The sequence below is a fragment of the Ostrinia furnacalis genome, unplaced genomic scaffold, assembly GCF_004193835.3.
Source record: "Ostrinia furnacalis isolate ACB-3 unplaced genomic scaffold, ASM419383v2 OfSCF2491, whole genome shotgun sequence".
NCBI classification, from domain to species: Eukaryota; Metazoa; Arthropoda; class Insecta; order Lepidoptera; family Crambidae; genus Ostrinia; species Ostrinia furnacalis.
This window is the reverse complement of record NW_021132730.1, coordinates 949,227-963,210: the sequence shown is the minus strand read 5'-3', so window position 1 is coordinate 963,210 and position 13,984 is coordinate 949,227. Positions and strand designations below refer to the sequence as shown.

Sequence of the window (13,984 nt, the reverse complement as noted above, 5' to 3'; positions counted from 1 at the left end):
TATTCGTTTATTTTTAACCCCCGACGAAAAAACGACGGGGTGTTATAAGTTCTGTGTGTCTGTGTGTGTGTGTCTGTCTGTGGCATCATAGCTCCCGAACGGGTGAACCGATTTAGGTTTTGTGTTTTTTCGGGAGTCGGGAGTGTCTTAGCTATGTTTGATGAAAATCGGTCCAAGATGGCCGCGCCATAAAATGGCGGAACATATAACAACTCCCTCAATATGGATAATCTTTAGTCAGGCGGGGAAAATGAGGCAATTCATAAATCTAGACGAAGTAATACCTACCTACTTATAAAGAGTTACATAATTTCGAGTTATGTTCGAAAGTTTCTTCCCCAATTTTATTTTTGCCAAATATCGAAATGTAAACGGTTTAGGAAACAGATAAAAACTTTCTGAAACTTTTTGTGTTCTTTTTCTTTTTCTATTGTTCAGTATCAGATAGTTGTTCCAATACTTTTTAGAACTTTTTCTATTCTAAGTATTCTATTTCTGCTAATTCTGAGATATAATAAAATTTTATCTAAATCTGTTAAACTTTTCGAGTAAAAAGAAAGACATTTAAAGAAATATCTTACTATAATTAATCGGAATTAAATGAGTAAGTACGTGACTAATAATTACCTACAAGTGTTTATGAACAACTACTCAGTTGATATAAGAAGAGTTTTGGTTTAACCCGTTATCTCGTAAAATTCCCAGCTCCTACAGTGGAAGATTTTACTTACAAAACAAGTGACTAACAATATTCTTAATAAAATCTTTATTATCTCACAATATGATTCTGTTTGTTTAGGTATACGAAACCCTTAGTGGCATCCGCATCGCTAAGCGACCAAAAATACAATCCCGAGATGAGTGGGACGCCTGAAGACTCCAAAGTTGCCGCCTTGGGAGAGCGACTGAGGCAGGCACGACAGGTATGTCGATATTATTTTCTACCTTGTTGACCTTTAATAAAAGCAAAGTTTTCGTTCCTCCTTAGGTATGACCGTGAAATTTAGACAAATAAAAAATGTTGAGACCTTAGTAAGAGACGAATAGTTCTACTAGACAACGCTTTTTTTCTATGACGGTCTGGACATGCAAATTATATTATTATTGGCCAAAACAAAACTATTTTTAACAAAAAATACTGGCCAGTATCAACCAGTGGTTTTTCGACAAAAAGAAACAAACCACAATCGTAATATTTTTATCCCTGTAGCTGGCCAGTCTCAGCTCAATCTATGTTTTTTTAATTGTTTTTATGACATTCACTAGTTGGCCAGCATAGGTAAAAAACAGTGGCCACTACGGCCACTGTTTTTTTATTATTCATCTATGACGTTCCAAAAACAAAAACATTTGATTACTATTTATCCTACATTAGTTAACTGGCCAGTATTAACGTAGCTTTCTTCCACAGCTGCTCGTCACCCACTCGAAGACGGCTGGAATCCCGGCGGCGGAGGCGTTCATGCAAGGAGACGAAGCTGGTTTGGAGGGCTCCGGCTCCGGCCGCTATGGCGACAACGACGACACATACGATGATGAGGGATCTGGCGAGGAGGGATCGGGGATCGAAGGGGATGGTAAGTGCAATGAACCAATTAATTTCATGAATTTTTTCAGTTACGCTTAAACGCCAAGGCAAAATTTCCTTTACATGGTTATTGATTACGGATGTAATAAAACGGTCTTTCCTAAAACACACTAAAGTTAAATAAAAAAAACTTGATAAAAGATTTGAATAAGTTTTATGAGACTCGATTAAAGAGAGTTTTGAATTTTGTAGAGTTTTCGTAATTTCTTTAGGTCTCTTCAAAATAAGCTAATTAATAATAAAATTCTTCCTTCAACAGGCGTCAGAACAATGGTCGGCGAAGAAAACACGCATTCCTCGACGCCGAAGACATCATCAGCTATAGCGACGCAGCCCCTGATCCCCATAGTAATCGGTGCAGCCTTACTGAGCGTCCGCCAGCGCTTGACCTAAGCTCACCCCGCGAGACGTAAGAATCCCCCATATCAGTGCGCGTGAAGTGACGAAGTGATTGTGCGAGTGCGAAGTGCGAACTGCTGAAACGTTAGTAGTAACTTAGTCTGATAACTTAAAAGACAAGTGATCCGTTGAATTTTTAGCTTGACGCTGTTCGAGTGAGTAGAAGCTCGGAGCACAATTACAGTAGCTAGTCTCAACCGTCAAAGTTGCCGAAAGTTTATGCTTGTGAAACTGCGCGGTGCAACCTCTGAATCTCAAATTCACGACGGCAACCGTTTTGACGTTTAAATGTACAGTGCATATCGTGTTGTCTTCATTTTGTAAATATTTTTGGTATTCTATTTAGATTAGCAAAGAATATACATTGTAACGGAAGCTTTACAATACTTCTGCATTTATGAAATTGTGGTGAACACTAAATTGATTGTCATAATAATAGATATTATATCATTTGAAGATACTTTAAATGTTGTTAATACCTAATAGCTGATTGGCAATAATTTATAGTTAGAAAGTGTAACGATATACGACAGTGATACCGTGTTGTAAGGGCGTGTACAGCGTGTAAATACCGCGTCTACCTTCTGGTTTAGGTGCTTAGCTAGTAAATGTATTTTGTTGCCATATTAATATTACGGATGTCATTATTTATAATAATATTAAATAAGTCATAATTTAATCTCTTATTATGTTATGTGATACAGAAATTGTAATTTAAAGTGCACGAGTTGCACTGCATTATTTATTCCACCGCTGGTACTCGGCGATCGCAATAATATTACAATAGATACTGTAATCATTTATAATGTTTATAATTAACTGCCTACTCAAGGCCTATTTATTGCTTACTTAAGTATCGAATGTCTAAAGTCAGGTCCCTCTGTCGATTGCAAAATCACATCGATGGAGTTGTTGTTAATATTAAATAGCTTTAATCGATTTTGTGAGGGATTGTTATCTATCTGCTTTATTAAAGGTTCTAAAAGGCCATGAAACACAAAAACATCATATTCTGCGCTATAAATTAACTTATCTTTAAAATAAGCGCATATAAACCACTTCTAGAACAGTAAAAAAAAGTCTGTAGATTTTCTCCTAAATTTTACGCGTGAACATCACGCGTTTACAAATAAATTGTAAATTGCTTTGGATCTTAGCAAATCAGTGTAATAAATATAATTCAAGGCCGCCATGTGATGACGCGCCGAGGAAGTTTTGTAAATGTATTTTAGAATAAAATAGAATTGAAATTAATGAATGTGTGAGGACCAGGAAAGGCATCGGAACGTTTTCATATTAATTACAAATAATCTGATATGGCACACAATTATAGATTTTATTTTAAAGCTAGTAAAAAAAATGCGAAAGGACCTAAGAAATTATACCGGTTTTTTTGGAACGTTATATAATTTGATGTTTAGTTGTTGTATTACAATACTTGAGAAAAGTATTGGCGTAGCTGTGCCTAAATTCAAGTTATTGTGTAATTAATATGGATTATGTTCCGTGAAAATTGTAAATATTGTTGGAGAGATGAGAGCGTGTTTGAAATGGAGACAATTGCTGTTATATCTGAATATATAATATTATTATTAAAATAAATTCTGTACTATAAAGACAAGTATGTGTTTTATTGTAATATTTTATTTACTTCCTTCAAAACCTTACTTAAAACACCTTCCTTCGTTAAAACACTTAGAGCAAATAGGTAAGAACTTTTATGTAACTCTGGTAACCATTGACATATTCGAAATTTAGTTACCGACAGTAAGTAATCCAGGAAAACTACTGAACTTCAGTTACAAAACAGTCTGCAGTTTACCAAACCGCAACTTTAGTTTCGCTTCTTTGAAACAAATGAATTCCCTTTGAAAGCAAATCACAAAATTGTAAAACAAATGACATCCGCCGTCGTCTACTGCTGCATGTAGCCGTCTAACTGAGAAATAGTCCCGTAGGAACATAAAAGAATACACTCGGGGGTATACAGTGAGCCTCGGAAAGCCTGCTGAAAATCCTTCCCTTAGACCTGTGGTGTTAAAGGTCAAAATTGCTCAGTTCTAACCAGGCAGGACTGTACAGAAATGAGGCGATGCAGCGGGTGTGTGCTTCTGGATATTTTATTCACAGAGACCCCATTCTTTAGAGTCGCAACAATGCATCATAATAGCGTAAACAAAGACATGCCTCGACATGGTTAGGCTTCAGAGATAGATAAAATGCCAGTGAACATAGGCTTCTGAGGAAAAGCAATTTACTGGTGTTTATTTTAACAAAAATACATATAAGAAAATTAGGTAAGTAACACAACATTGAAAATTAGAAAATGTAAACTACGTGTCAGTTAGAATTAATTTTATATACCTAGCCATCATCTTCATCAAATTACGGTAGTAGAGAAAAGGAAGGCAGAAGCTCGTCGACTTCTAAATAAAATATACATAATATGAGTATTTACAAAACTATATTACTTACACTCAAAAATTATACTTTGGGTTGACAGCATTCCTTATTAGGATGAGGGTTAACCTCACAGATCCCGTTGTTTCGTTCAACATTTTGAAATAAACCTTATTCAAAACATCCTTCTCGCAACATTTTACCTACTTATTGCCAAACGAGTGCTATCTTACTACAGCCAGAGAATACTTGATAGAACCTATGTCGCATCGCAATACAGAGATCTTTTGGATAAGAACAGCGAGTTGCAACTAAGTAAATGTCAATAATGTCGTTTGAAGTCCATTATGCAGAATCTTAGGTTGTATCTGGATATTGCAAAACTTTCTATTCAATGAAATCTGCGTAAGCTGCTAGATAATCTGCGAAATATTAATTCATAGTGTAAACAAACAAATTACTAGTGGAAAGCTATAAAATAATACAGAATTTATAAAAGTTTCATCTTCCATGATAAATTAATTACAATAAACCCGATCATAGCATAGACATACGCATACTAGTTTTGACGTACACGAGTAGTATTACCAATTTAAATAACTAAGAAATACCTACTTTTCCATTTAAACCCAACCCATTCATAGGACTCACGTATCTAAATGCGAAGTCACAAACCTTTGCAGTTATTGCTGTTGGTTTGCCAATAATTTACAATATAATTTTGTCCAGTGTAATTTGGAATATGGCGAAGTAGGCGCAGCAAGCGGATTAATGATATTGTACAAATACTTATCAGCTCCACCTTAGAACCTTTGAGACACCGCCAATTTGATGGAAATCGCGTTATTTGTATTCCAATATTTAGTATAATCTATATATATAAAAATGAAACCCGTTTCGCGTTGTCACGGCATCACGTGTGAACGGCTGAACCGATTTCGATAATTCTTTTTTTTTAATGTTTGTGGAAGTCCAAGGATGGTTCTTACGGAAAAAAATATTAAGAAAATCTCTACGCTAAGGCGGTACGAAGTTCGCCGGGTCAGCTAGTTTAAGATAAACTACAGACATCTACGAGTATACTATGAATACTCGTAGTTAAGTGAGCAGTCACGGTGGCATTTTAAAAACTTTTGCAAGATCTTAACATGTTTACACATACCGAGAACTTGCATCATTTAAAAATAATGTAAATAACAGAATATAAAACAATATTAGATTTACAGCTACAATCATGAAAAGATAAAGTTTTTCAAGTTGAAGATGCGTGCAGCTATGAACGTTACCTCTAATGTAATGTCATGTAAGTCCGTGTAATTCCAGGTAAGTGGGNCGTGGCCTCTCAATATAGGCCTTATAAATAAGCTCAAAATTTCACAGCGTGCTATGGAGAGGGCTATGCTCGGTGTTTCTTTACGAGATCGAATCAGAAATGAGGAGGAGATCCGTAAACGAACTAAAGTCGCTGACATAGCCCAACGGATTAGCAAGCTAAAGTGGCAATGGGCAGGGCACATAGTACGCAGAACTAACGGCCGATGGGTCAGCAAGGTTCTGGAGTGGAGGCCACGTACCGGAAAGCGCAGCGTAAGACGTCCACCCACATGGTGACTGACGACCTCATACAGCAGGAAGGCGCTGGATGCAGGTCGCCACCAACCGGCCATTGTGGAAATGATGATGGATGATGAATAATGTGTGGAACAGGGTTGCTGGTATTCCCATTTATGCTAGAATTATTCGACTAACTTTAATAGAGAGTGATAAAAATGTATTGTTTACTATAACCGTTCAACCCTTACTGAACCCACTACCTACTGTAATCGATTATGACAGTAAAAATGATATAAAGATCTATTCAGGGCTACTTTAGAAAGTAAAAATATATTTCATAACCATTGAAGTCGAGGGTTTTTGCTTGAAGACTTTTTTTTAATCATGTCTGTCGGTATTATACGTGCCAAGAAGTAGGTATATACCTAGGTAAAAGGGTACATATCTACCTAATCCACCTTACACCATAACCAGTAGACCAGTAGTGAATATTATAATGTCAATAATCGACTTAGGCTACCTAGTACCTAAAAACTTAGGTTCTAGTTTGAAAGGTTTTAGTGTGAAATGAGGTAATAGGGGGCTGTACCTAGTTAGACTAAGTCTATTTTCCTATTAATAATTACTTCAAGTGCATTAAAATCAATAATCCATAAATAAAAATATTTAAAATTTTGCATGTCCATTACTCGCTTCGCCGCGCGTGCCCGCATAAAATTTTTATGTAGTAATATTAGGCACCATAGGTACTTACGACTACATAAGGTTTGGCCGCTACAGTTTGCAACAGTGGCCAGAAAAAAAATAAAAACGATTTTTCTCCATACAAATTTTTTTGTCATATTTTTTTTAAGCATGAAAGGCTCGTTTCTACGAAAAATGCATAATAACAAATGTTGATCAGCATTCAAAATGCTATCCAAAACAATTTTTGTTTCGATGAAATTATGATTTTCGATCGTATGTCCACCTATTTTTAAAATCAAACTACTGTGCACCGCCAATTTGATGGAAATCGCGTTATTTGTATTCCAATATTTAGTATAATTTAAGATAAACTACAGACATCTACGAGTATACTATGAATACTCGTAGTTAAGTGAGCAGTCACGGTGGCATTTTAAAAACTTTTGCAAGATCTTTACATATTTACACATACCGAGAACTTGCATCATTTAAAAATAATGTAAATAACAGAATATAAAACAATATTAGATTTACAGCTACAATCATGAAAAGATAAAGTTTTTCAAGTTGAAGATGCGTGCAGCTATGAACGTTACCTCTAATGTAATGTCATGTAAGTCCGTGTAATTCCAGGTAAGTGGGCTTTTCACTCGTTTACAAGAGCATTCGAGCTTTTTATTGCGATTGTGACATCGTTACAATGATGATATTTTATTGTGTTTTCCTGTTATAATACGAGTATCACTTCTTGTAATATATTTCTTAGTTAAATATTTAACTTAGCAAGATGTGCATTATGCAGTCGGTTGGAATCCGCAGTAACCAGGGAGTGCCAAACGATGTCGTCGTGCCGTCCATATTTCAGAATAATATCTTACCTTTGTCTGAGCAAGTACCTAACCAAGCGGTTATGGCCGACTGTCATTTGTTTCAATGATATTGCGATCTCGAAACAAAACTCATTAGAGGAGCCCACATCGTTACTCAACGTATCGACCCGTCGCCCGGCAACTGCGAATCGATGCCGTATAAGAGAGCTCACAGACGAGCAACACGATGTCCGCGACTGCTTATGATAGTGATAGGCGACTGCCAGCGACTGTCGGCAACAGTCTCCGACTCGCGCCGTTCGCTGTCATGTGTGTTGACATTCTGACTATATGTTAGTGACTGCCCGACTGCCCGTCTTCGAGAGTTGCGACGCATCGGCGACTGTCAGCAACCATCGGCGTTATTCGCAAAGCATCGGCGACTCTCGTCTAATTTGAATAGCAATCGCCGATATACTGTCGCTCGTCTGTGAGCTCATGACAACGGGAAAGTTCAACATTTTCTACGCACAAAATTCTCCTTTGAAAATGTTGAACATACGCAACTTCTTCAATTTCAGCTTGAGCTTGTTGAGTATTCAGCTCACCCTAAACAATTGTTTTGCTTCCGAAGAGTTGAGTTCTAAAACAGGTTGAAAGTTCGCCTACAATCTACACACGAGTACATCTTTTGTCATTAGTTATTTTAGAACTTTAGAATGAATTCCACATTTTTAATTCCACTTTGTCTCTGTCAAACGATTAACTCTCATTATTTATGTGTTGAATAGGCAGATATGGATAACACGATTGCGTAGGAGAAAAGAAGCGTGCTGCGCCGACCTCAGGCGGCGGGTCAGGGGAGGCAAGTGATCAATTGGTAGATAGGATAGGAACTTGTAACAGCCAGGGTTAATTTTCTTAAAATTTAATTATAAATTAAATTTTATTTTATTTAATTTAAAGTTTAGATTTGGTTTAGTTAGTTTAGTTTAGTCTAACTAAAGAGACAGCACTAGGTTACCAAAAACATAAAAAGTTAGTTAGTGCCTATTTTCCAGAATTTGATAACATTATTTAGGTTATTTCTTGGAAATTAATTTTCGTTTTTCCTCGTTATTGTTTCCGCCACGGTAATGACCGTTTCTATAGTAGCAGAATGACCCGAAAAGATGAAAGATAAAATACTAATTTTAAGATCTATTTCTTTACTTTTTCAGGAAAGTACAATTATTAAGAAAATATTTTTTTAAAGAATATTTTGTGAAAGTGAAAAGGCCTTTTCCAATAAAAATCTTTGCTTGTACTTTATATATAACTATTTACAAAAGCAAAAAAAAAACTTTAGAAATAATCACTTATTTCCAAAGATTCCAATAAATTACTCAATTTCCAAAAACTTCACGCAACGCAACGTCGTAATATGCAATCCAACCCTTTTAATACACACAGCCACTTTCCATGTACCACGTCGTTTGTTAGCAATCCTAAGTTTATCTCTACATCGTCTGGCACAAGTTCTTGTTTTTCCTCCTACAATTCATCCAATCAAACTTTGTGACAGTATCTGATCGCATGTGGACGGCTCGCTGCCGATCCCATATTGATGCAGATCGAACGTCCCGAGGTTGCGGCAATTGTACAAATTGTCCGGCGCCGGCCGGCCCGCTACTCAGTTGACAAGAATGGAACCTCTTTTATTGGGACAACTGGTTTCTTTATCTTTTTTCTTAAAAGTACTCTTGTACTGAATATACAGTTAGGCACTTCAAAGAGAAAAAAAAGGTACTTTAACTATCATCATCATCATTTCAGCCATAGGTCGTCCATTGCTGAACATATAGGCTTCCCCCAACAACTATAACAAACGTCAAATGTCTGTCAAACTCCATACAAAAAGTAAGGTTGTGGATGACCTTATCCTTAGTTTTTATACCATTCCGTACCGTAACTGAGTCTAAGAGAGCTGCTTGTCTTTTTCTCAGGATGTATGAGTTATCAACTTGAAATTAATATCCAACACTCTATGACTTTAACACGATGCTAAAATTAAGTACTTATCAATCTACAATAAAGAATGTATTTCAAATCAACCGATTACAATACAGGCGTGAATCAACACTCTCATTTGCTTTCTGTTTCTTGCCAGACCTTGCTCTAAGATCAAGGCAAGCCTGACTCAGGACTTGACCTAATCCGGTGACCTGCACAAAATATCCTGGTAACCCCAATGTCATGGGCACAGTACCGCGACTCAAATGGTGCGTGAAATTCACCTGCGATATGGCTCTTGAGTTATTCTCTGCGACTGCGGCGCTAGGACTGCGCAAACGGCCCTCGTTAGACACCAAGATTAGAGGATAACGTCGAGTTCTTCGATGGTTGTTAGCGTCGGATGGGGTTTTTGAATATGGGAGATGCCAAATCCTATTTTGTAGTCATAGATAGGTATACTATAAGTACACAATACACGTCATACTTTTATGGAATGGAACCAATAAAAATGCATTGTATGTTATAGAGTATTGCTTGTGGTCTAGTGATTCAGGCAGGACTGCATACGGGGTCATAGATTCGAATCCCGCAAGGTGAAAAGGGGTTAGCTTGAGCAATTTGTAATCTGTCTAATTCATATATGAATTATCGCTATCACCAATGTTCACGCAGAACTACTTAATAAAATGCATTCTTGAGTTTGAGAATTTATTGTACTTTTGGACAATTTTACATTGAAATAAATTGCGAGTTAACGTGCCGGCCGGCATGTCAAGCCGGTTCGGTGGCTGATAGGCGAGAGAGGGATACAGTGGATGGAAGAGTGAACGCGCGCGCGGACCGAATGAGATTGAACGATAGTGATGTGGTGAAGCTGTCTGTCATAGACAACCAATCCAAATTACGTAGGTGGTTTCAGACACAATAATTAGGTACCGTCATAGTTGCAAGAATTACACACACGCAACATGAAATACAATAGGTATACCTAAGATGATCTGATGTATGATAACATCACAAATGCCCACACAGACCCACAATTGGACACGCATGTATCATTAGAAGAGATACTGAGATAGAAAATGACCAGGGCATTAATGATAGTCTAGTTATAGGTAGCCTGAGGTCGCCGTGTCGCGTCGTGTCACCTTTGACCTGTGGTGTTCCACGAACAGCCCGCTTACTGCGAAACTCGTGTCGAACTCGGCCTAATTCCAATATAGGGCTAGCACAGACGAATGAATGTACCTATTACGAATTGTGAAGGCCACTTGTAGCCCTAGCTTTGTAAGAACAAATGAATAGCATTTTTTATCTACATTGAGGAAGCTCTTGGCCTGCATGTTATCTGATGGAAAGTGATGACCAGACCAGTGATTACCTATTTATTAAAGAGTCATCGCCATATTTGATAGTGACTGCGAAAACATAAATGATGTCATAATAGTAATAGGTAACTGTAGGTCGCAGTGTCACCCCGTGTCAACTCCGTGACCACTGATTCCACGAAGCAGCCCGGTTAGATACTATGAATCCCGTGTCGTCCCTATTTAGTCATCGCGATTTGTGGGGCTTGTTAAAGGCTCCATATGTGTGCTTGATAATATTGTTCGGTTTTCCTTTTAGTGAGCTCAGTCAAACCAGTCAAACTTCTTCTATCGTGCAACAAAGAATGTAATAATGTTTGGTGTTAGACTTTACGAGTTACCATCATCGATATTTGATACGGGTTATCAATTTAGCATATTGTCATAATTAATTCGAGCTCAGGAACATCTAATCTAACTACAAGTACATAGGTTACACAAAATATTTTTTTCGATTTGGGTGTCTCAATTAGGCATTGAATCCAGGTCCTCCAAATCAAAGGAGTCCAGCTTTATAATGCGCTCTATAACTGGCAATCTTTAACCAAAAGTAGTATTATGGTTTGACTCAGGAAAGGGATATAATATCAACAAGGCAATTCGTCATTTCCAGAATAATTTTGTGTTAAAATTAGGTACATAATTATTGTTATCTGGCAGTCCTAAATAAATAGGAAATTGTTATTAAACTAATTTACGAAACCTACACAAGTTTCGTAAATATGCATGCGTTATGCAAGAATATTTTACCGTTATTGCATATGTAACGCAGGAAGTGGTGCCTAAGAGAGATTTACAGATAACATTATTATGGCAAATGCGACATTCCATACGCGACTGCTGCATACACCAAGTAACGAAGTAGGTAGAGCGCTTGCTACATAGCAGTTAATAATTTAAGCTCTACTTAAATAGAACGCTGGATAATCTACATTATATCCCGGTTCATTTAGTTGTTAAAATAAAAATAACACGAACTTTTGTAGCAGTAATCCCACATTTTTAAAACTTTAATGTCTTGAAAAACTCTTGAGTTTCCAGATTAGGTTACGGGACTAAAAGCCCTTTGACATTGACACCTAGGTACTTTAAACCGCGCAGAAGTAACTGGAACTAAACTGAAAACAACCCGAACCGAAATTGGAGCACAAACAATTTGATATCACTCCAAAAGCGTGATTGTGAGGTTACGTTTGGCGTGAGAATGGGCCTACGCTCGATGGCCCCCGTCAAGAATAAACTAGCCCTGTGATTGATGACCATTGCTGTATGGGGTTTTAGGCCTGCCGCACAAGCGGTTCAGCCGCGTCGCTGATATGGCCCTTATACTTATACCTTAACCTATCTCTAGTTATATTGTGTCAGGCTTTTATAATAAGCGACTTTATCACATATATGCCCAAAACTATTTACAACTCAGATTTTTATATAATTTGGCATATTTACAGTTTATTTTATAGGCATCTCAAGAGAACTTGCACCATTTGGTCGTTTTCGTGCCTCTGGGCATATGTATATGGGCAACAAGCGTGAATAAATATTAAAGTAAGGTCCCTCAACCGCAAGGCAACTGTAGCTCGGAAAAACTAAACTAAAACAAAATACGTAATAGGGTTACGTAGGTACTTATTCCTGATTGTCAGTTACACTGGTTTTAATTCTGTACTTAACTCTAAACCTTATATGACTCAGACGTCCACAAAATTAAAACTCTGAGTTCCAATCAAAAATTAATTTGCGCATCTGTTGGCGACTTGTCGCTTCGTCACTGCTGGTGGGCTAGTTTGCGGCAGTACTTATTATTTGTTGAAGCGTTCGAAGCCTAATTCGGTAAGCGAATGATGGCCCAATTAAATTAGATCGCTGTCACATATGGTGTACGTATCCCTAGTAATTGATACGGGAAGGACGAATTCATCAGTGAACGTGAAATTTCACGCCCGTCTATAGTAATTGGTGCAATTTGCGTAATTGTTGGCGTTTAGGCGGTAATTAAGATTTTATTGTTCCCTCGAGAAGCATGAGGCAGCGTTCTGTGACCGGCAGTGGGCTCAAATAATGTTATGACTAATTGTGCCTTTTAACAATTAAAATTACAACTTTACAAAGGTAAATATTATTATTATGATACTTGTAATAGCCTAGCCTACTCTTGATGGATATACGAGTAGGTAATTATCATGAAGACGTCATTAAATTGTGTTAATCTTCAGATATACGGAATATGGAGTTTGCTTTCGTTTACTCTATATTTGTCATGACAGTTTGTATTTTCATAAATAAGAGGATTCATACAAACAGTTGAGCGGTCATCTTTCACTGCATACGCCTACACCATCTCCACTACTCGACCCTATCACGTTCCCGGCACGTACGCATTTCTCCAAACAGATCACAATCGAAAACGCCATTTTGTTTACCAATCAAATGAGTGCTTTCGCGTCTCAACTTCAAAGTTTGTCGATTCACCCACGAGGGGATTGATCCACTACTTTTCTTTGACCTTCCCCACCTTCCTTTCATTTACTCTATTCGGGTTTACCATGTTGTTCATCAGAATGTCAGAATAAAATGGTCGAGCCCACCACCCACAGCCGATGCGATCTATTGTTTTAGGCGCTTATCTATCCATTATTTATAATGACTAAGATAGTGCATGCATGTCAGTCTTACGCCTACAAGCTACGTGGCCACAAAGAACTATTAACCTTAGAGGTATTTGTTATTATTTAATTGCGACTCAAAGCTATAAACAAGTTTTTGATTATCTCCCCGATAATCGCGTTTTATCTTTACGATTTGTATTTAAAAAACCTTTTGTAATTTTATTTGACTATGAAGCATGATGTATGCATAAATTATGTTTGATGATCTTCCGATGACATTATTAAAACTTGTATTTTAATGAAAATTCAGAACCAATCGAAATAGTGTTCATTTCTTTACATCATGTATTTGTTGACTACGGTCGTTAAAAGTGTACGACAAGGAGCTCCGTTGGCCACTCTCTCGATCATATAACGAAGTGTAAAAGATTGTTAACGGTGGAAATTAATTACTTTATAGCTTTTCCCAAGTAAACCCATTAAAGTGTTTACAGATCGCACTAAACGTGGTAACCGCAGGGTATCGAGGATTTTGTAACCGCTCAAGTTAATGGTTTTTAAACTGGCAGTTTGTCAAAG

The 13,984-nt window shown here is 37.2% G+C and overlaps 1 protein-coding gene across 1 annotated transcript in view; it reads left to right on the top strand.

Moving 5' to 3' along the window:
- Positions 1-3,558, top strand: part of dally (division abnormally delayed protein) — a 154,683-nt gene extending 151,125 nt beyond the window's left edge. Inside the window, exons 7-9 of the mRNA XM_028308646.1 lie at positions 800-923; positions 1,412-1,577; positions 1,848-3,558. Coding sequence (XP_028164447.1) covers positions 800-923; positions 1,412-1,577; positions 1,848-1,981 — 424 coding nt within the window. The 3' untranslated portion in view covers positions 1,982-3,558. The remainder of the gene's footprint in view (positions 1-799; positions 924-1,411; positions 1,578-1,847) is intronic.
- Positions 3,559-13,984: the final 10,426 nt, after the last annotated feature.